The sequence below is a fragment of the Pseudonaja textilis genome, chromosome 3 (assembly GCF_049901715.1).
Source record: "Pseudonaja textilis isolate UNSWEBS1 chromosome 3, rPseTex1.2, whole genome shotgun sequence".
Lineage (NCBI taxonomy): Eukaryota > Metazoa > Chordata > Lepidosauria > Squamata > Elapidae > Pseudonaja > Pseudonaja textilis.
The window spans coordinates 121,132,183-121,153,672 of NC_141992.1; the positions used below are offsets into that span (position 1 = coordinate 121,132,183).

General features: G+C 38.3%; 1 protein-coding gene across 4 annotated transcripts in view; it reads right to left on the reverse strand.

Annotated features, from left to right (window-relative positions):
• The window catches only part of CDH18 (cadherin 18), a 653,626-nt gene that overhangs the window by 132,903 nt on the left and 499,233 nt on the right, over positions 1 to 21,490 (reverse strand). For all 4 annotated transcript variants that reach the window (XM_087930730.1, XM_087930731.1, XM_087930729.1 and 1 more), the window contains one exon: positions 18,843 to 19,137. In XM_087930730.1, the coding sequence (XP_087786856.1) occupies positions 18,843 to 19,137 (295 nt within the window). The remainder of the gene's footprint in view (positions 1 to 18,842; positions 19,138 to 21,490) is intronic.

Below are 21,490 nucleotides of genomic sequence, written 5' to 3' on the forward strand. Positions count from 1 at the left end.
CCACATATGATGGTTTCTGTGGGGATGTGTTTGGGAGCGACAGCAAAGTTGAATCCTTTTGAGAGGATCTTGGTTTCAGCTTCAGTGAGGATCTTGTCTGAGATGCTACCTAGAAAAAACTACCAAATCCAAAATAAAAGCCTCCCCCATCAGTGAAGAAATCCAGCAAGGAATCATACCCAGAGAAAAATCATCCAGATGCCCCAAGCTTTATGGTCTCCCCAAAATACACAAAGAAGGAACCCCACTCAGACCAATAGTCAGCTCCATAGGCTCACCTCTACAAAACCTGGCCAAATTTCTTGCCAAACAACTACAACCCTATGCAGAATCCATCAACTCACACGTAAGAAACTCATTCCAGTTCATCGAGATCATAAAGAAACAAAACTTACAACCTAGCGACCTACTAGTAAGCTTCGATGTCACATCCCTCTTCACCCAAGTGCCAATAAAAGAAGCCTTGACAGCCATCCAAAACAAATACAACCCCCAAGCACATCCTAGATCTAACCAACCACTGCCTATCCAATACTTACTTCACCTACAATGGACAAAAATACAAACAAATAGAAGGAGCACCTATGGGATCACCCCTCTCACCTGTCATCGCAAACCTCTACATGGAACACTTTGAAACACAAGCTCTAGAAAAATGCGACCACAAACCCAAACTCTGGCTCAGATACGTAGATGACACCTTCATAATCTGGCCACACGGGAAAGAAAAACTGAACAACTTCCTCACATACCTCAACAGTCTACACCCCAAAATACAATTCACCATGGAAACAGAAGCCAACAATCAACTTCCTTCCTAGATGTCTTGGTATACAAAAGATCCGATGGCTCCCTAGGACACACCATCTACCAGAAGAAAACACATACTAACCGCTATCTACATGCACTCTCACACCACCACCCAGCACAGATCAATTCAGTAGCCAAGACACTCATCTCCAGAACAAAATGCTTAGCCGATGAACAACACCAAAAAACCGAACTACACACTCTCACCAACGTACTCACAGCCAATGGATTCCAAAGAAAGAAGATTACCCACCTAATCCAAAAAGAAGCCCCAACCAAAATCCAAGACAGAGAACAAGAAAACGGAAAAGCCCTCCTCCCATATATAAAAGGCACTACAGACAAAATTAGCAAGATCCTCCAAAACACAACATCAAAACAGCATTCTGCACAAACAAAAAAATATCCACCATCCTAAGAAACCCCAAAGACAAAATCGAATTAGAAAACCAAGGAGTATACTAAATCCCTGCACAGCCTGCCCTAACACATACATTGGACAAACTAACAGAAGAATAAGCGCACGCATTGAAGAACATAAGAACTCAATCAAAAAGAAGAAACGACCTCTTCCCTGGTCCAACACCTCAAAGCCACAGGACATGAAATTGATTTTAAAAATACCAGAACTATCGCCAAAACCGAACACTTCAACAGCAGAATAATCAGAGAAGCCATAGAGATAGAAAACGCCCACACAGCATGAACAAACGAGATGACACCTCCCGCCTTCCAGCCATTTGGAAACCCGCCTCATGAACAGACAGTACCTAACATGAAGAAGGACACTGGACCACACCCATGAGAGCCACACAAGATGCCACCACCACACTTCCATGTAGAAAACAGACTCCCACCCATTCAGAAAATGAGAAACGACCATGGACCAGAAGCTGCACTGCAGCTGCATCACTACCCACTTCAAACCCCTCTGAGCCATACATGAAACAAACCAACACCCACTATGAAGATGCAGCAGGACCACGAACTAGAAGCCAAACAGCAAGATCACAACTCTCCAGCTCAAATCCCCAGCAACTAAAACTAACCTGAGCACAACCAAGCCCTCCTGAACAGAACACGCCTCAACCAATCAGAACACGGCTAACCCCCAACCAATCAGAACACAGCCAAACCCCTACCAATGAGAACACACCCCACCCAATCAGAACACAGCCAAGCCCCACCCAATCAAGTTCCACCCCACTGGCAGTTAAAAGGAGGAAGCAGCTGCAATCTCCATTACTCTGAGAAGCACAGAGCTGGAGACAGAAGCCTGAAGATGATGAATGAGACTTCATCAAACGTTGCCTAGATACTTCAAATCTTACGCGGGAGAAAACCCAACAACCAAAGATCTACATATAAATACCCATGAGAACCTCAGAAAACAAATATATATATATATATATATATATATATATATATATATATATATATATATATATATATATATATATATATATTTGTTTTCTGAGACACTCATCTCCAGAACAAAATGCTTAGCCGATGAACAACACCATAAAACTGAACTACACACTCTCACCAATGTACTAACAGCCAATGGATTCCAAAGAAAGAAGATTACCCACCTAATCCAAAAAGAAACCCCAACCAAAATCCAAGACAGAGAACAAGAAAACGTCAAAGCCCTCCTCCCATATATAAAAGGCACTACAGACAAAATTAGCAAGATCCTCCAAAAACACAACATTAAAACAGCATTCTGCACAAACAGAAAAATATCCACCATCCTAAGAAACCCCAAAGACAAAATCGAATTAGAAAACCAAGGAGTATACGAAATCCCCTGCACTGCCTGCCCCACCACATACATTGGACAAACTAACAGAAGAATAAGTGCACGCATTGAAGAACATAAGAACTCAATCAAAAAGAAGAAACGACCTCTTCCTGGTCCAACACCTCAAAACCACAGGACATGAGATTGACTTTAAAAATACCAGAACCATCGCCAAAACCGAACACTTCAACAGCAGAATAATCAGAGAAGCCATAGAGATAGAAAAACGCCCACACAGCATGAACAAACGAGATGACACCTCCCGCCTTCCAGCCATTTGGAAACCCGCCCTCATGAACAGACGCAGTACCTAACATGAAGAATGACACCAGACCCACACCCATGAGAGCCACACAAGATGCCACCACCACACTTCCATGTAGAAAACAGACTCACACCCACTCAGAAGATGAGACACGACCACGGACCAGAAGCCGCACTGCAGCTGCATCACTACCCACTTCAAACCCCTCCGAGCCATACATGAAGCAAACTGACACCCACTATGAAGATGCAGCACGACCACGAACTCGAAGCCAAACAGCAAGATCAGAGCTCACCAACTCAAATCCCCAGCAACTAAGACTAACCTGAGCACAACCAAGCCCCCACCTGAACAGAACACGCCTCCAGCCAATCAGAACACGACCAACCCCCAACCAATCAGAACACAGCCAAACCCCTACCAATGAGAACACACCCCCACCCAATCAGAACACAGCCAAGCCCCCACCCAATCAAGTCACACCCCCACTAGCAGTTAAAAGGAAGAAGCAGCTGCAATCTCACATCACTCAGAGAAGCACAGAGCTGAAGACAGAAGCCTGAAGATGATGAATGAGACTTCATCGAAACGTTGCCTAGATACTTCGAATCTTACGTGGGAGAAAACCCGAACAACCAAAGATCCATATATATATAGAAAAGGGAACCTGAGCACTAGAAATCACTTTATTAAAAATTTTGAATCATTGTCTGGTGGCTTTAAGGGTCTAGATTAAATCAAATGAGATTCTATCAAGTTGGAGTTGTTGATTATTAATAAACAGCTAGACTATTACAAATCTCACTGCATTGAAACAATATGGTGTATTCACTTACAACATAATTAAATGAAACTATGCAACCCAATAACATTAATCCTAGTAGTTATCCTCAGTGGGAATCTCATTTCCCCTGAACCTGATGGCTCATAACTTGGGGGCAATGATTCTCCTAAATTTTTGGATCTCATTAAAACAGAAGGTAAAAATTGTGATAATTGGCCATCACCCAGCTTCATTTGTAACACTACTTATGACTCACTTTAGACCTGAATGTCCTGGTGTCAGTAATTCAGTACTCAGATAAAGAACTGAAATACACTGTCTATATGGCTCTCTTTGGAGACAACCCAGAAGCTATTGCTGGTGCAGAATGTAATGGCTAGGTTATTGAGGGGAGTATCAAAAAGCTGGTTATTTTCTTTTCCCCCTTTCTCTTTTCTTCCTCAACTAATATCATCTGTCCATTAAAGATGGCTTCTTCTTCTTCATCCCAGCCCTCTTGGAGAACTCAGAACTTAAAAAAGCAACCAAGAAAGGGAAAAATAAGATGAAAAATCGATACAATGTCAGAAAGCAATAGAAAAGAGAAATACAACAGAGAGGGGAGATTAAGAGTGGAGTTTGAGAGATTGGGGGGGGGGCAAAAAGGCTAGAATTGATAAGAAAGGAAGGGAAAAAGGAAAGAGCAGTCATAAAGCTTTAAAACAAGATGTTAAAAAACAGGTTTTTTTCAGAGACAAAGGGTAAAATATAATTTTAAAAAATGGTTCTGCAAAAGTACATAAGACTTTATTGTAGATATTAGTATTTGAAATTGAGTTAGAAAACTGAAATATTATATGAGTTAATAATGCATTAAAGGAAATGTATAAAATGTTTAAGATTTAACAATAGAGTTTAACTTCCTATGGAATATTGGTTTTACTATATTATAAACTTAATTCTCTTTTTTTGTTTTATTATTCTAAAATGTAGTACTTAGAATGTACTAAGCAGAATCAGTATGGAAAGTATGTATTATTTTAAGTGTTAAATTTAGGGGAAAGATAAAAAGTTGTCATACTTCAACCAGTGATTACAGGAGAAATATTGTACTAGAAAGAAAAGATAAATAGATAATTGAAAGAGAACGGACAAAAGATGCAAGTATAATTATCTAAAGTGAGATGAAATAGATAAAATGGAATTAAGAGAGTGAATAGAAGAGAGAAAATATATAGAAAATATAGAATGTTAAATAAGATATGAAATAGTATATTAAGTGAGCATGAATCTGATTTATGTCTGTACAAAAAGATGTAACATGGGGTAAGCCGCCTTCCAAAAAGAAGTTTTATGTATTTATGTTTTGTGTTTTGTTTGTCTATGTTTGAATTAATAAAACGCTAGAAGAATGTTGGAAGAGAATAACGAAATTGTAAATCAGACAGATAGATACAATGAATATATACAATCCAAGGCAAAAGAAATATAATTGAATAGAAGGAAAGGGAGAAATTGGGAAAAGATATGAAGTTGAACAGATAAGATAAATATACATATTAAATTGTGCTTGTTTGGAAATGTGATAATTTGGAACTATCCTGTCTTTAAATAAGATGTTTTATTTGTTTTTCAGAAAAGTCTTCTGTTATTATATTCTACGTTTTGTTTGTTTGTGTATTGTTTTTTAAAATTAATAAAATTTGTTTTTTTTAAAAAGCTGGTTATTACCTTTAAATCCCTATATGTTGCAGGGATATATCAGGCAGTGTCTTCACAGATAATATTTGCTGATTCCATCTGGATGTCTAGAAAAGTCCGGTTGAGGCTATCTTTTCCTCCCTGAGGTTTATGGAGATTGGACCTGATAACAAGCGTTCTCAGCAATGCCTTCCAACCTCTTGAATTCCCTTTCCTCAGAGCTACATGGACTACTCAAATCTCACTTGTTTTTGCAAAGAGGTGAAAAACATTTCATCTGCACAGCTTTTCAGTTCTTGGTTATAGTTAGTGGTTTATGTGCTTCTATTTCATTTGCCTGGTTTTGTGTTTCTGTATTTTTTTTTCATATAATCAGTTCATTGTTCTAGATATTGCAATTCAAAAATCCATAAATATTTTTTTTAAAAAAACATTGGTCTTTATAACACTGCATTTAAAAAAAACATATGTTATATGAAACCAAAACAGAGCAATAGTAGGACAAATGTATCTGGCATGATTGTTTCCTCACTTATTTTACAGTTGTTACCAATCAAGTGCCCATTAGGGCATGAGTTAAATATTTGTTTATATCGGGAAGGAGGGAGATAGGTATGTAGGGTGGTAAGATTGATAGATGATAAATAAAAATATATGGAATCACTCATAGTTATGAGTAGATCCATCTACAATCTCTCTCTCTCTCTCTCTCTCTCTCTCTCTCTCTTTCTTTCTCTCTCTCTCCTTCCCCCTCTCTTGTGTGTATATGTCTATGTATAGACATATACATTGCTCACAAGCTATGATCACAGGCTCACAAGCAGATCTACAGGGCAAGAAAAGTAACTCATATACCTGATTTTGAATTGCTTAAATTTTCTGGATTGTAAGCAAGTTATCAAAAGTACACAACTTGACTGGGGCTGCTCATTTTGGGGTAGAAAATCCTGAAGACAACTGAGTGAAACAACCTAGAATAATTATTCCTTTTGTCCCAAAATTTCTTACCTCTTTGTTTTACAGAGATCAATAGCACAAATATCATTCTTCATAATATGAGTCTATCCCTTAAGAGAAGCAGATCCTGCTTCCCTAGGATCTGGGATTCTAAATATTCCAGTACTGTGAGTAAAAGTAATTTAACTGATAGGCCGGAGTTTAGTCAATTACTACAGAAAGTCAGCACAGCTCATTTTCAGAATGCACCTAAATCCTAAGAATTTATATTCAGACTCATATTTTCATTCCACAGCAACTCACTACTATTTTTCCAAATTCCAGTAAGTACAAAACTTGAGTGATATCCCTTCCTGAATTAATCTACAGACTGGCACTTAATTATCCACTGCTTTTGTACTTTGAAAATGTACTTGATTCAAAAATGTTTATTAAGATCATTATTTTTAAAAGAAGAGAAGTACTTTGTGTATCTTAGAAATAACAAAGAAAAAAGATAAGTGGACAGAAAAATACAGAAAAAAGAAGCATGCATTGTGCTGTATATAAGAAATCATACGGAGTAGTTTTTGAATAGAATTAAACTCTGCGCATAAAATAACATTGATCAGGTTTTACATTATGTTGATAGCTAGTCAACTTGAAAAGAGAAAGCAAACTCAATTTGCAAGATCCGAGATTATAAATGTACAGTTACACTGCCTTTTCAAAACTGAAGGGTGAACTTTGCTTCTGCCATGCTCAGAATTCCCTATATTTTCCATATAATCAGTTTATTGTTCTAGGTATTGCAATTTTAAAAATGCATAAACATTTTCTTGTTAAAAAAATTGGTCTTTATGACACCACATTAAAAAAAAAATTGAATGCTATATGAAACCAAAACAGAGCAATAGTAGAACAAGCCTATCTGGCATAATTGTTCTCTCACTTATTTTACAATTCCAGCCTACTGAAGGTAATATTCAGTCAGTGGTGGTATTCAACCGGTTCTGCCTGGTTCTGGAGAGCTGGTAGCGGCGATGAGCAGTGGATACTGAACCAGTTCTCTTCGCTGCTCTGTGTTTGGCCCACCCTCACGCCCAGGCTCCCATACTCACTTTTATGGCCAGAATTCAAAGCACAGCTGCTTTGTGTGGCGCAGAACAGCTCCGCACAGCAGCTGATGCAGTGACCAGAATCATTCAGGCTTGCAGGAGGCAAGTTAGAACACCTCTGCACCTGTGCAAAGTGCGTCTTTGGTACGCACGTGCACGCAAAGTGTGCATGCATGCAAAGCAGGGCCACCAAGCCATGCCCACCGAACCGGTGGCAACTTTATATGAATACCACCACTGTATTCAGTCCCTTTGAACTCTTGCTTGGGATATCTAATACATGTGAAAAATGTTTTGTTGAATTACTGTATGTTTGTATGTATGTGTATTCTTTAATCTACATATTGATTAATGAGTATGGGGCATTCCTATGTTAGAGACTTCAATAAGGATCAACAAAGATTATCTATCTATCTATCTATCTATCTATCTATCTATCTATCTATCTATCTATCATCTATCTGTCATGCTCCTGTTGGAGTCTGAATCTGAGGAGGAAGCAAAACAGTTGACAGGGAGTGGGAGTGTGGCTCCATTGGCTGTGGAGGAGGCTGGGGAAGGGCAAAGTCCTGCTGGGCAGAGCAGAAGAGAGATAGAATGAGGGAGAGGGAGTTCAGAGGAAGACCCAGGCCCACCCTCTCTTCATCCTAGGGCACACAGGGAGGAACGGAGAAGAGAGCAATGTGGGTTGCATGGCTTATGAGGGAGGAAAGGGCCCTGATACCCTTCTTTAGCTGGGAAGGCAGTTGATAATAAAGGCAAACTGCGTGTGACAGGCTGCTGGGAGCAAACTTCACTTTATCCTGTGTTGTCATGGCTTATCTGTGTTCCTGGCATCTTCCCAACCATGTGAGTTTTGCCATGCTTTCAAGTCTGAAATTCTTGGTCCTGCTCTGCTAAACTAATTACTTCAGTTTGGCTTGTTTGGACTTTAAGTTACAGTTTGTATTGCTCATGGTTTGGACTTAATTTTCTGCAATCAAAGGCTGTTCCTGGGAGAGTTTTTCTCCAGCCAGAAGGTAATCTGAATATTGGGAGCAAAGTTGGAGATAATAAAGGGACTCTTATTACTTATGCCCTGGGTCATCATCTATCTATCTATCTATCTATCTATCTATCTATCTATCTATCATCTATCAATCAAATGCAGATTACAGCAAGATGCTAGTTCTAGAATTAGTTCCATTCCAAAGTCTATTCTTAAATCTGCAATAAGTTATTTAATCAAATGTTTGCCTTACTATGAACCAGAGGTGGTATTCAGCAGGTTCTGACCAGTTCTGGAGAACCAGTAGCAGAAATTTTCAGTAGTTTGGAGAACCGGCAAATACCACCTCTGACTGATCACATCCTCATCTATTCTCTGCCTCCCGAGTCCCAGCTGATTGGCTGGGTCTTCTTTTGTTGCCATGCACAGGAGAAAGAAGCTGGAAAGCAGGTTAGTGGAGTAGGGAGGGAATGGGATTTTGCAGTAACCTTCCCCAAGGAGTGGGGAGGGAATGGGGATTTTACAGTATCCTTCCCCTGCCATGCCCACCAAACCACGCCCACCAAGCCACACCACACCCACAAGTCATGCCCACAGAACTGGTAGTAAAAATGTTTGAATCCCACCACTGCTATAAACTGCTTAAAACAGTCTGGAACATGCACAGAGAGGGCAGGCATTCTATGTGTATGTATAAGCAAGGAGGCCAAGGAGAGGAGCTTGGAAATACAGTGGTGGAGGGCTAGGTGGTGGTGTTCCTTCCTGTCTGCAACACCAGTGTTCTCCTTGCCAGCTGTGTGTGCATGAGAGAAAGATGCTAGTGGTGCCCTCCTTGCCTGCAGCACCCATACTACATATGCATGACATGTCATGTGCTTAAGAGAGATATCTCTCCACTTGTAGCACTGGGCCTCTCCTTGCCAGCTACATGGGCAAGAGAGAAAGAGATGCTTCCAGGGCCTCCCTGCAGCATCCACAGCTGGGCACATCCACGAGATGCTGACCTGCAGCGCTAGTGCTCTCTTTGATGGTTCATACTTGCCTTTCCCCTTTTTGGGTCAGATTTCATTGACAGTTGGCTGTTTGCCATTTTGAGTACTGCAGGCAGTTCATTCACAACTAATAGGGTATTCATAATCCAGAGGTCAGTAATGTAATGCAGACTTCTTGTAAGGGAGGCTAGAAAAAATACACATGAACGTGTACAAGAGAATGGGAATAGATTTGCTCCTCTGTGCCTTTTATTTTCTATTTAGAAGATCTGGATTGGAAGGAGGAAACTGAAGGATCCTGATAACTGAAAATACAAAGGAAATGGTTGCTCTAATAATAAATGATAAGGAGTAAAGTGGACCAAAATATATAAAAAAGACCAAATGAATGACAACGGGTGCAACAACCAGCCTTAGAATTGGCAATGAAGATGTCACAGTAGCTTTTGTCTTTGAGGATCAATTATCAATAGTAAAGGAACAAATAGATTATTCTGCAGACTAGCACTTGGCAGATTAGCCATGAAGGTCTTTAAATCTTTTTAGCACTATGCACATCAAGACACTGTACTAGGAATTTAGGCAGAAAACTAACAGAGTGCATCTATCCATATCAATTAGAAACCAGAAGATATAATGAAAATTACTTAATCTCACAATATGTTGACAGACTTAACCATAGTTTCAACTGGGAAACTGAACCCAATATCCTGAATCCTGCTAAATCCAAAAAGCAGAAGGAATTCATGTAACTTTGGCATATAAATAAACATTTATATGCTGAAAGAGGCAATAAAAAAGTTAAAAAGGAAAGAAGACGACCAGAATTTCAACACCAGCAATCAACACACAGATAGGTAGAAATTAATACCAGAATTAATACCAGAGAAACAATCAAAGGCGAAACAATACCCTAATTAAGGAACTATCAACCCAGACAAATAATCATGCAATGAACAGCCTAATGATGGAACTATCAAGAAGAAAACATCTCCATCAACACTGGCAAGGCATGCTACTAATTATAAACAGAGAGCAAACTCTGATTACTTCTAGTACTGAAGATATTGCCTACTCCAGTAATGAAACTTCAAGCAAACAAGCTCAGAGAGCAACGAAATTTCAGAAGAACATTTAAATGTTATGCCTTTATACCTACAGAGATTAAAACTATGCAATCCATGATATTCCCTGTGACATACTATAGAAGCAAACATTGGCACTGAAGAATCAGGTTAGGAAAAGTATTGATGCTTTTGAACTTTGGTGATGGAGAAATCTCATGAGAATACTTCAGACAGACAACAAAATAAATAAATCAAAAAGAAGTGACCAGAATCAAATGATCCTATTTTACATGAAGACCTAGCTCTTTGGAAAATGCTCTAATACTGGAAAATGTGAAAGAGAAGAGAAGGACCAGCAACAAGGTAGTTGACTGCACTGTTGGAAAACTTGAAAGACTACATTAAGGATATATTGTCATGAAAAAAACAATATGGTCACTAGGAGTGGCAAAACAATGGAAATCTATTTATCACTCACCCACTCAATTAGTCACTCAAGAATTTCAGCAAGTTTTTTTTCTAAAACGTTTCCATGCAAAGCAAGATTCTTATATAAAAGCATCTAAGAATTGAGTTTAGACTAAAACAAGACTCTGCTTCACAGTCACAATTAGAAGAAGAGGCAATAACTGAACATTATGTTCTGAGTCTATTTACCATAAAATAAGTAGAGCATTATTTTCATGTATAATTTGTAAACAGACACTCATTACAGAAGTTCTTCGCCAAAGAAAAAGAGTGTTTTAATCTGTATCATTTCTTAACAGGGAAAAAGAAGGAAAATAAGGTGATGATTCTGAAGCATGACTGCGGGAAAAAAAGTTCACATGACCCTTTGCTAATAGCAGGAGAAAGTAGTAGCATACAAGCTCTTGATTTTGAGGATGACATTGAAATGATCTTTAAAACCTCCTTACTAAATAGATAATGAGTGGCAGAAAAGGCAGAAGAAATCGTGAGAGTCAAAGTTCGTGAAGACAGAAATGGAGAACACTGAGAAAAAGGTTTTCCTTACAAGTTCCATTAGAAATTAATTTTTTTTCAGGGTCATGCTGGATACACATGACAAATTTTCAGTCCAAAGAAATAAATTGTAAGGGTGACAAGGGTGGTGCACAACAGTGCTTAGCAACTCTGTATTCTCTTCTCACTTCACTTCATCCTTGATTTGCTACCCAGGTTTCCAATTAACACTAGCTGTCATCATGAGTATGCTAAATGTCATTAAGAATGCTAATGTAGTTTTTTTTTAAAAATAAACTTTTTTAAAAAAGAATGTTAATGTAGGATGCTAATACAAGTAGTTCTCATTTGGCAACTGCCTCATTTAGTGTCTGTGTGCAATTGTGACACTGATGAAAAAGTCACTTTGCATATTTACAACCTTCACAGGTCTGCAAACCAAAGGAAAGGTTAACTAAGATGATAAGTATAGTCACAGTCTCACTTAGTAACCACTTCATTTAATAACCAAGTTGCCAGTCGTAATTGTGGTTATTAAATGCAGACTAACTGCATTGGTATTTATGTGTCTGCAGAAGGACTAACAATCATTATAAACGTATAAGGTAATAATGCATTTAGAATAGATAATGCAGAGTAATTGGCATACTTTAGTCCCTAATGTAAACCTGAACAACTCAGACCCTATGATAAAATATCTAGTGCCAAGAATCTCCCATATGTCCTTATAACTGTTTATCAAATTAGTATACTGTACTATAATTACTACTATTGGTAGCCAAAATGTGCTGTAATACTCATATAAATATAACATTTTAGGTGGAAAAGTCTAATAGAGGTATACTGCTGCTAGCTATTCTTTGATTTTATTCAGAACAATTCGTGTTTTGGGCACAATTATTATCATCATCGCATTTTTTCCTTAAAATTTATGTCATATCGTTTGGTACTAATTCTATTTGCCTGCCAGTTCAGCCCCTATGATCCTGTCAAAATCTGCTTTTAGTAAACTCTGTGTGTGTGTGTGTGTGTGTGTGTGTGTGTGTGTGTGTGTGTGTGTTTGTTTGATATCTTAACCTTTAGGGATAAAAGATAAAAAACACTATGCCGGAACCCATATTATTTTACTGAACGCTTGCTTCCTCCCTTCCCTACAACCTACTCTGACTATAGGTAATTCAAATACTTAACACCATTTCACTGGATTATCACAATTAGATACTTCAGCATATCCATAAGCTGATAATATAAGAAAAAAAACACTCTACTTTTGTAGATGACCTGGTATTTATATTAGAGGATCCATTGGAGTCTGCACTTAAACTGATAGAAAAGATAGAAGAGTATGAGAAAGAAGCAGGTTTGAAAATAAATAAAGATAAAACAAAGATTTTAGCAAAGAACATGTTAGTAAGACAAAAGAAAGAATTGGGGGAAGTTTTGGGAATCCAGGTCACAAACAAGGTTAAGTATTTAGAGTTACATATAACACCAAGATGTAGCACACTTAAGGAGGACAATTATCTCAAACTTAAACAACAGATTGCGACAGATTTGATAAAATGGGAAAATTTACAATTATCACTGATTGGGAGAATATCTACAATTAAGATGAATGTATTGCCCAGAATCTTATACTTATTTCAGACAATTTCAAGCAGATTAGGGAAAGAATTTTTTTGAAGATTTAAACAAAATAGTGCTAAAATACATTTGGCAGGGGAAGAAAGAGAGAATAAAACTTAAATTGTTACAAGATGCAAGAATAAGAGGAGGATTTGCTTTGCCCAATTGGGAATTATACTACCAAGCAACAAGTCTAATATGGGTAAAGGAGTGGATAACATTAAGGAATACCAGACTTTTGATTTTAGAAGGACATGACCTGCTGTTAGGGTGGCATGCCTTCCTCTGGTATAAGGGAACTAAAATGAGGGGGATTTTAGAAGACATTATATTTGAGAAGCATTGTTTCTAAACTGAGAGAAGATAAAAAAGCAATATTATTTAAAAATACCACTATGGTTATCTACTATTGAAGCTTTTTCCTATCCAGTAATATATAAAAAAGGAACAAACAGTTAGATACGGTGAGATATTGAATGAAAAGTGTGAACTTAAATCTATGCAAGCGCTGGATGAACAAGGTGTAAAAATGAATTGGTTTTCATATTTGCAAATACAATCTAGATTTGATAAAGATGTTAAAACAGAAGGTAGCTATGATAAGTTGACTGATTTAGATAAAATTTTGACAGGTACTGATGAAAAAGTAATAGATATTTTTATTGGGAATTATACCAGAAATATATTGTAAAGAATTGAAATATTTGATTGTAAATGTTTTAACAGTGGCTAGAATTGTATTTGCTAACAATTGGAAAAATGAAAAAATACCTATGCAAGAGGAAATTATTAAGAAAATCATGGACTGTGCCGAAATGAGTAAACTGACATTTGAAATTAGAGAACAAGAGGATAAACAATTTTAGATGATATGGGATTTATTTTATCAATGGTTAGATAAAAAGACATGGTAAAGAAATAGATTAGTAAGCCTTACAATAAAAGTTAATAGACTGATAAAGAATACAATATAAAATATATAACCATTGGATGAATGTATAAGATTAAATCATAATGGAAATTAGAATATCTCGTATAAAATGATGGAAAAATAGTCAAATGAATGTTTAATAATTGATAGTATATAAACACAAGCTAGACTGATAAGGTGAGAATTTATATAACTTGTGACTAATGGTAAAAAAAAGGATAGCATAAAAGATTGTAACCAACTGACACACTATATGTATATAACTGAAAGAAGGCTTTATGTTTTTATGTTTTGTTTGTATGTTTGTTGTAAAAAATAAAAACTTCGGAAAAAAAATGTAATAACAACAACTCAATCGTAAAGCAATAGATGCAATCTACATAGATTTCTTTAAAGCTTTGATTCAGTGGTACACGACAAACTACTGCTAAAACTAACATCTTATGGTATCTCTGGACAACTGCATAACTGGATAGAAGCATTCCTCTCAAACAGACAACAAATGGTCAAAATTGGGAGTGTCCTATCAAATTCTGTACATGTCAACAGTGGTGTCCCCCAAGGCAGTGTTCTAGGACCAACTCTTTTCATACTCTACATAAATGACCTCTGTGATCATATCAAGAGCAACTGCATTCTCTTCGCTGATGATGTAAAGCTATTCAACACCACAGACAATACCATTACCCTCCAAAAAGACCTTGACTATGCATAAGAATGCTCAATCAAATGGCAACTTCAAATTTCAACAAATAAATGCTCTGTCTTACATATTGGCAAAAAAAAAAAAAGAACAGAAAATAAAATACAAGCTAAATAGTCAAGACCTTGCTGAGGATCCAAACTCTGTCAAGGACTTTGGAGTACTCATCTCTAATGATCTAAGTGCTAGAGCCCACTGTAACTACATAGCCAAAAAGGCATTAAGACTTGTTAATCTAATCCTACGTAGCTTCTTCTCTGGTAATATCACACTACTAACTACCGTGTTTCTCCAACAATACGGCCTCCACCAATAGGAAGGCCCAGCATGTTTTATTGGCATAAAATCAAATTAAGCCCCTCCCCCCAAATTAAGGCCTATATTAAACATGCAAAATGGGGGGAAATGGCAGGGGGGCTTGCCGTTAGGAAGTACTTTTGTTGCATACCTGGATATGGTGCTGCCTGCGTTGGTGGGGCACTTCGTATCAGGAGACCTTCCGCCACCATTGCTTTACCTTCTCCCCATGCTGCTGTGGCATTTAGAGCAATGCCGCGGCATTTGGCACAGCCATGCGTGGCCAGCCAGGGCTCCTCCCTGCACCGCATCCTCCTCTGAGCTGAGCCCTGCTGAGTCAGCGCCTCTGCCTGATGCCCGTTCCGCTGCAGCGTTTGGAGCTGCCAGCACATTTGGAGATGCATGGGGATGGGGATGGGCTGGGTGAGGGGTGGAAAGGACTGGTGGCTTCAGGCTCTCTCCGCCAGCCAGGGAAGCAGCACTGCCATCACCTCGCCTCCCTGTCCATGGATGGGTGGGCACTATCACTGCCTTGGGCAGCCTCTCCCGGTGGCCCCTTCGGGTTTGTGCTGGAGGGACTTGGGAAGGAAGCCAAGCTCAGGTCGGCCCAGCTCTTTTGCTTGGCAGGCGGACACGCACCTGCGGCTTGCTTTTCTGGCTCTGCCCAGCCTGCACGGCTCTGGCACGGCCCTGGTGGAATGAGCGGAGGGTCTGGCAGGGAGGCGCTCTCTGTCTTGTTGAGAGCTCTACTGCCAGGAAGGAGGGCCTGCCTGTCAGCTGCACTGGGTGCCCCAGGCGAAGCTCTTCTCACTCTGCCCGGCGCCAGGCAGGGATGGTGGCTGGGCACTTCTCCCGAGCTGGGCCGATCATGTGCTGCAGCCCCAGGAGATTCACCTCCCCACGTGGGGTTGGGCTGCCCTCTCGGGCAGGGGAGGCTTTGTTGTCGTAGGGCATCATTTTTAAAAGAATTGGCTTTACCTTCAAAGGAAAAGGGAAGGCAGTGACAGGAGCGCGTGGGGCTGAGTGTCTCCACTGGGCTTCGGTTGCAGGGAGGAGCCCTGGCTGGCTGCACGTGGCTGCGCCAAATGCCGCAGCGTTGCTCTAAACACCGTGGCAGCAAGGGAGAAGGGAAAGCAATGGTGGCGGAAGGTCTCCTGATACGAAGTGCCCCACCAACGCCAAGGTCAACATCCAAGCTGTCACCGCCCGCCCACCCAAGGATGCAAGGGGGGGGGGAATTAAGTCACCCCCAAAAAGATGGCCTAGCCATTGGGGGGGGTCAAAAAAAAATAAGGCCTGGCCTTATTTTGTGAGAAACACGGTAGAGCATACAAAACATTTGCTAGACCTATACTTGAATACAGATACATATTAACACAATTGAAAAAGTCCAGAAATATTTCACAAGAAAAGTTCTCTACTCCTCTACTCATTGCAGAATACTTTATGCCACCAGACTTGAAACTCTAGACCCAGAAAACCTAGAACTACGCCGCCTTCGGTCCAATCTAAATATAGTATATAAAATCATACATTGCAATGACCTACCTGCAAATGAATACTTCAGCTTCAACCATAACAATACAAGAGCACACAATAGATACAAACTCAAGGTTAATCACACCAAACTTGATTGCAGAAAATACGGCTTTAGCAACAGAGTGGTCAATGGCTGGAATACTCTACCTGACTCTGGTTTCTTCCCCAAATCCCAAAAACTTTAACCTTAGACTGTCTACTATTGACCTCACCCCTTTCCTAAGAGGTCTGTAGGGGGCAATGCGTAAGCGCACAAACATGCCTATCATCCCTGTCCTGTTGTTTCTTTTTTTCTTTTTTTATTTTTCTTATATGTATCCATGTATTCATAATTATGTTTTTACTTATACCTGTATCTAGTAAGCGATTGACAAATGAAATAAATAAATAAAGTTGTTCCATTGATTAATTGTTCTAACTATTAGGAATTTTCTCCTTAGTTCTAGATTGCTTCTCTCCTTGATTAGTTCCCATTCATTGCTTCTTGTTCTGCCTTCAGTTGCTTTGAAGATTAGGTTGACTCTCTCTTCTGTGTGGCAGCCAGTTAGATATTGGAAGACTGCTATTGTATCACCCCTAGTCGTTCTTTTCATTAAACTAGACATACTTAATTCCTGCAACAGTTCTTCATATGTTTTAGCTTCCAGACTCCTATTCATCTTTTTTACTCCTCAAAACTTCTGTTTCATAGTTTTCTTTCCTAATACATTGATAGCTATAATGCAATTATACAGAATCATGATAAAAGACATGGACATCAATAAGGGTAGGTCAAAGCACTGAAGTGGAATTCACAATATGAGCTGCATATATCACATGCATCTAAAAAGGGGCATGGCTTTGATCACTCCATTCACACCTGCCTTTTTTATGTTGTCAACCACCTTCCATTTTCCAATAAATGCATGGATGGATGCGATATCACTTTATTTCTCTATATGACACATAATAGTTTACTCCCTAATCCAGGGATGGCAACTATGGCCCTTTTATGAATTATGGACTTCAACTCCCAGAATTCCTGAGCAAGCCATGCTAGCTCAGGAATTTTGGGAGTTGAAGTCGACAAGTCATAAAGGGGCCATAGTTGCCCACCTCTGCCCTAATCCAAGAATTCAATTTAATAAGTCATCCTTATGCTAACCATTTATTAATTTAAAATCATAGTTTTCAGGTTGGAAAATATTTTTATTTGGAAATGATGTTACTATTTTTATAAGCTAGGTAATTGTGGATTTCTCTTTATGCTCTTTGAAGAGCCCCCAAAGAATGTGTCACTTTCCCACCCAGCTGGCAGCAAAGTGTGAAGCAGGAAAAATAAACTTATGTGAATTAGCCTTGTACTGATTTCCTTTTTCAACCTCTAGCTTTCAGCATAGTAGATTGAAAACATGAAGCTATTTTGTACCAAGATAGATTATCAGTCTAGTTCAGGGTTAGGCATCTTGCAAACCTCCAGGTGTCACTTAAATTACCATTGCTAATAACTGGTGGTCTTGATCAGTTTTCCAAATCAGAAACTTCTTTCTGAAAAGTTAGAGAAGATTTTGTAGCCCTGCCATCTATGAGGGGTCCTTGGTGCTCTCTGAGTTGGCTTGTTTTCTTGCAGATGTTTTATTACCCTAATTAGATAACATCATCAGTGCTAGTAAGGAGTGCTGTTTGCTGTCAGTTTATATTCTGGTGACTTGCTTGTCTGTATGGTAGGGGTGGTCTTAGAGATTCTTTGGCTGGGCTGTTTACTGATGGCTGTTTGGCAGTTTCTTGATTGGGGTATTATTCACTTGATTGTTGGTCTGAAGTTAAACTTGCTGTTAATCTATGCTGACCTGGTCGCTGATTACTGGTGGAAAGGTACTGGAGTCTTTTTGTTCTCTTTTGGGCTCATTGATTGTCGCTTTTGCATAGACTATAGATATTGTTAATGTCTATGTGTCTATTGATGGATGATTTGTCAGAAATGCCAGACTGCAACCTATGTGCCTTTTCAATCAAATGTCACAGTCTAAGGAAAATATTAAAAGTTAAAGGCGGAGTAATGCTATTTCCCAGCACTCTGATGAGGTCTGAAAAGAATTACCTCCTTAAATGTAATTATGCAGCTATTAAAAAAAATGCTATAGCATTATCAGAAAAAAACACCCAGCAATTCTAGTGAAGTCATTGAAGAGGAAGAGGAGCTACTCATGCTTTTTTCAAATTTACTGGTGACACAAACAGCTAAAATAATCTAAGGCACACACTCTAGTGTCTCAAGAAAACAAACGACCCCCCCCCCCCCACCACACCAAATATCAAATCAACAGTATATCAGTGCTATTTCTGATTCTTCTTCTTACCCATATCAGACATCTCTGGCACAGTAACAATATATGGTCCATCTGTAAATTTGGGTGCATTGTCATTGATATCTTGTACTTTGATAATAAACTCAGATTCAGGCTCAAGTGGCTTGTTTGTCCATCTATCAATAGCTTGGGCGTGTAGCACATAGTGTGTTTTCTTTTCTCGATCTAGGCTTTTGGTTGAATGGATGTCTCCAGTCGTGTCATCAATAATAAAGATAGTCCCAGCCCCTTCACCGGTAAGAATGTATTTGACTGATCCATCACCTTTGTCGGAATTAGAGTGCAGCTGTAAAACACAGATATACATGTAATGAAATATTCATTCCGCTATAACCTTGTCCAAAGCAGTGCAAAAATATATGTAGTTATGCCATATGCATGACCACTTAATGGAAAAGATAATCTTTTGTTTGCTTGTTTTAAATAGAATGAAACCAAATCAGTCAACATAATCCCTTAATTAATCACAATCAGAAATACAGTGTATACAGGCTGCTTGGCAGGATAATTATTACTTCCAATGTGGGGAGAAAGGATAAAATAAAACAAGGCAGCAAAATGACACATTTCCATATTGTATTTAAAACATCTACCCTCTCCACAGAGAAAGAACCAGAAATCACTTGAAAAAACAGGGAAACATTTCATTATTTCAAAAAAAAAAATTACTTTAAAGCATTTAAAATATTCTAAATATTCTAAGTATTTTTAAAAATAATAGAATAGTAACAATATTATAAAGAATCAGTTTCTTATCAGAGATAAGAAACAGTGTCCTAATTCATGGCTTTTTCAACTAAATTCAAGCAGCTTGCTTAATAGAACATTTAAATATTCTAATATTTAAGTAAACATATTCTAAATATTCTAATGTTTAAACACTCTATTAAGCAATCTGCTTGAATTTAGCTGAAAAAGCAATGAATTGGGACACTGTTTCTTATCTTAATCGAGATATATGATTTGAAGAATCAGTAAACTTCAAATTGCTGTCTGCATCTATTTAAGTAAACAATTCTAATATATTGAGAAGGCTTAGAAAATGAGGTATTTCATAATGTAAGGTAACAGCGTGCAGTTTCAAACTCATTCTCCTAAATAAAATTGATTTCTTTTCCTTAGTTGATCTTGGAACATAGCAATGCCTTATATCAATTATCTTTTACCTCCTTTAGTAAGCTTATTAGTACAATGCAGAACTTGTATTGTGTTCCTTAATAAAGTACTGGCCCCAATTCAATGAACAAAATATTAATCCATTGATTAATGTAGGGTTACAACTGAAAAATCATTATTTGCAGCTATAAAAATGAAGCGATAATAACAGAGAATAACACTTTGGGATATAAATGGGGGGAAAAAAAAGACAAAGACATTTTAAATCTGATGTTTAACCGAATGATACATTTGCTGGTGGCTAACATAGAAATTGCCCTAATATTTTAATTTTTAAATTTTAGTCTAGTTTATTTCCCTATTGTGATAAATGACAGACAAATAAAATATAACAACTAAAACATAAGAATTTATATTTATAGAGGGGAGGAACACAAAAACACTTTAAAAAAAATCCAACCAACTGCCTTTATGACTTATACAGCCTACCTATAGATTGCTAATTAAAATAGGAAAAATTAATATCATATTAATAATAGGTGAATTTTACAATAACTATAGAAAAGTAATATGTATAATAAACAAGTTACACAAAAGATAACACAGTATTCACCTGATTACCCAGGAAATTATTAATAACTGTAGCTATCAACCTGTTTCAAAAATATTTGTCAAAGTCATCATAGAGAAGAATAAGGTAAAGGTTCCTCTTGCACATATATGCTAGTCATTTCTGGCTCTATGGGGTGGTGCTCATCTCCGTTACAAAGCCAAAGAGCCAGCGCTGTCCAAAGATGTCTCTGTGGTCATGTGGCCACCATGACTAAATGCCAAAGGCACACGGAATGCTGTTACCTTCCCACCAAAGTGCTCCCTATTTTTCTACTTGCATTTTTACATGCTTTCGAACTGCTAGGTTGGCAGAAGCTGGGACCAGTAACAGGAGGTCACTCCATTATGTGGTGCTAGGGATTTGGACTGCTGAACTGCTGACCTTTCTGATTGACAAGCTCAGCATCTTAGCCACTGAAGAACAGAGAAGAATAGGAGCCATCAATTCAACTCTTCCAAACTTCAAGGACAGATTTTAGGACTGCCAAGGGAAAAATGTAAGACAGGTTTGTCAAATTGATGGACTGTGTGCCTGATGCATCATATGCAGGCCATGCCCAGTCCAACTTTGCAAAGGCAAAAAACATCATGATATATCACATGATGTCACATGATGCTATCAAGTTTGACACCCGTGATGTAAGATGTAAGAGCATGAGGATGATTAGGCATTCAGGTTGACTAAGATACTATTCAGCTGGTTCCCTAGTTAATTCCAAAGTGGATTCAATTCAATTTGATTTTCTATACCCAGAATTTCTATCCTGGTCTGCTCTTAGTCAGAGATCCCAAGTGACTTGCAACAATACCCATACTTTAGCAATTTATCCATTATTCTATACATATTGATAAACTAATAATTGGCCATATGGAAAAAAAATACTCATTGTGTCAAGCAATAATTGAAATCT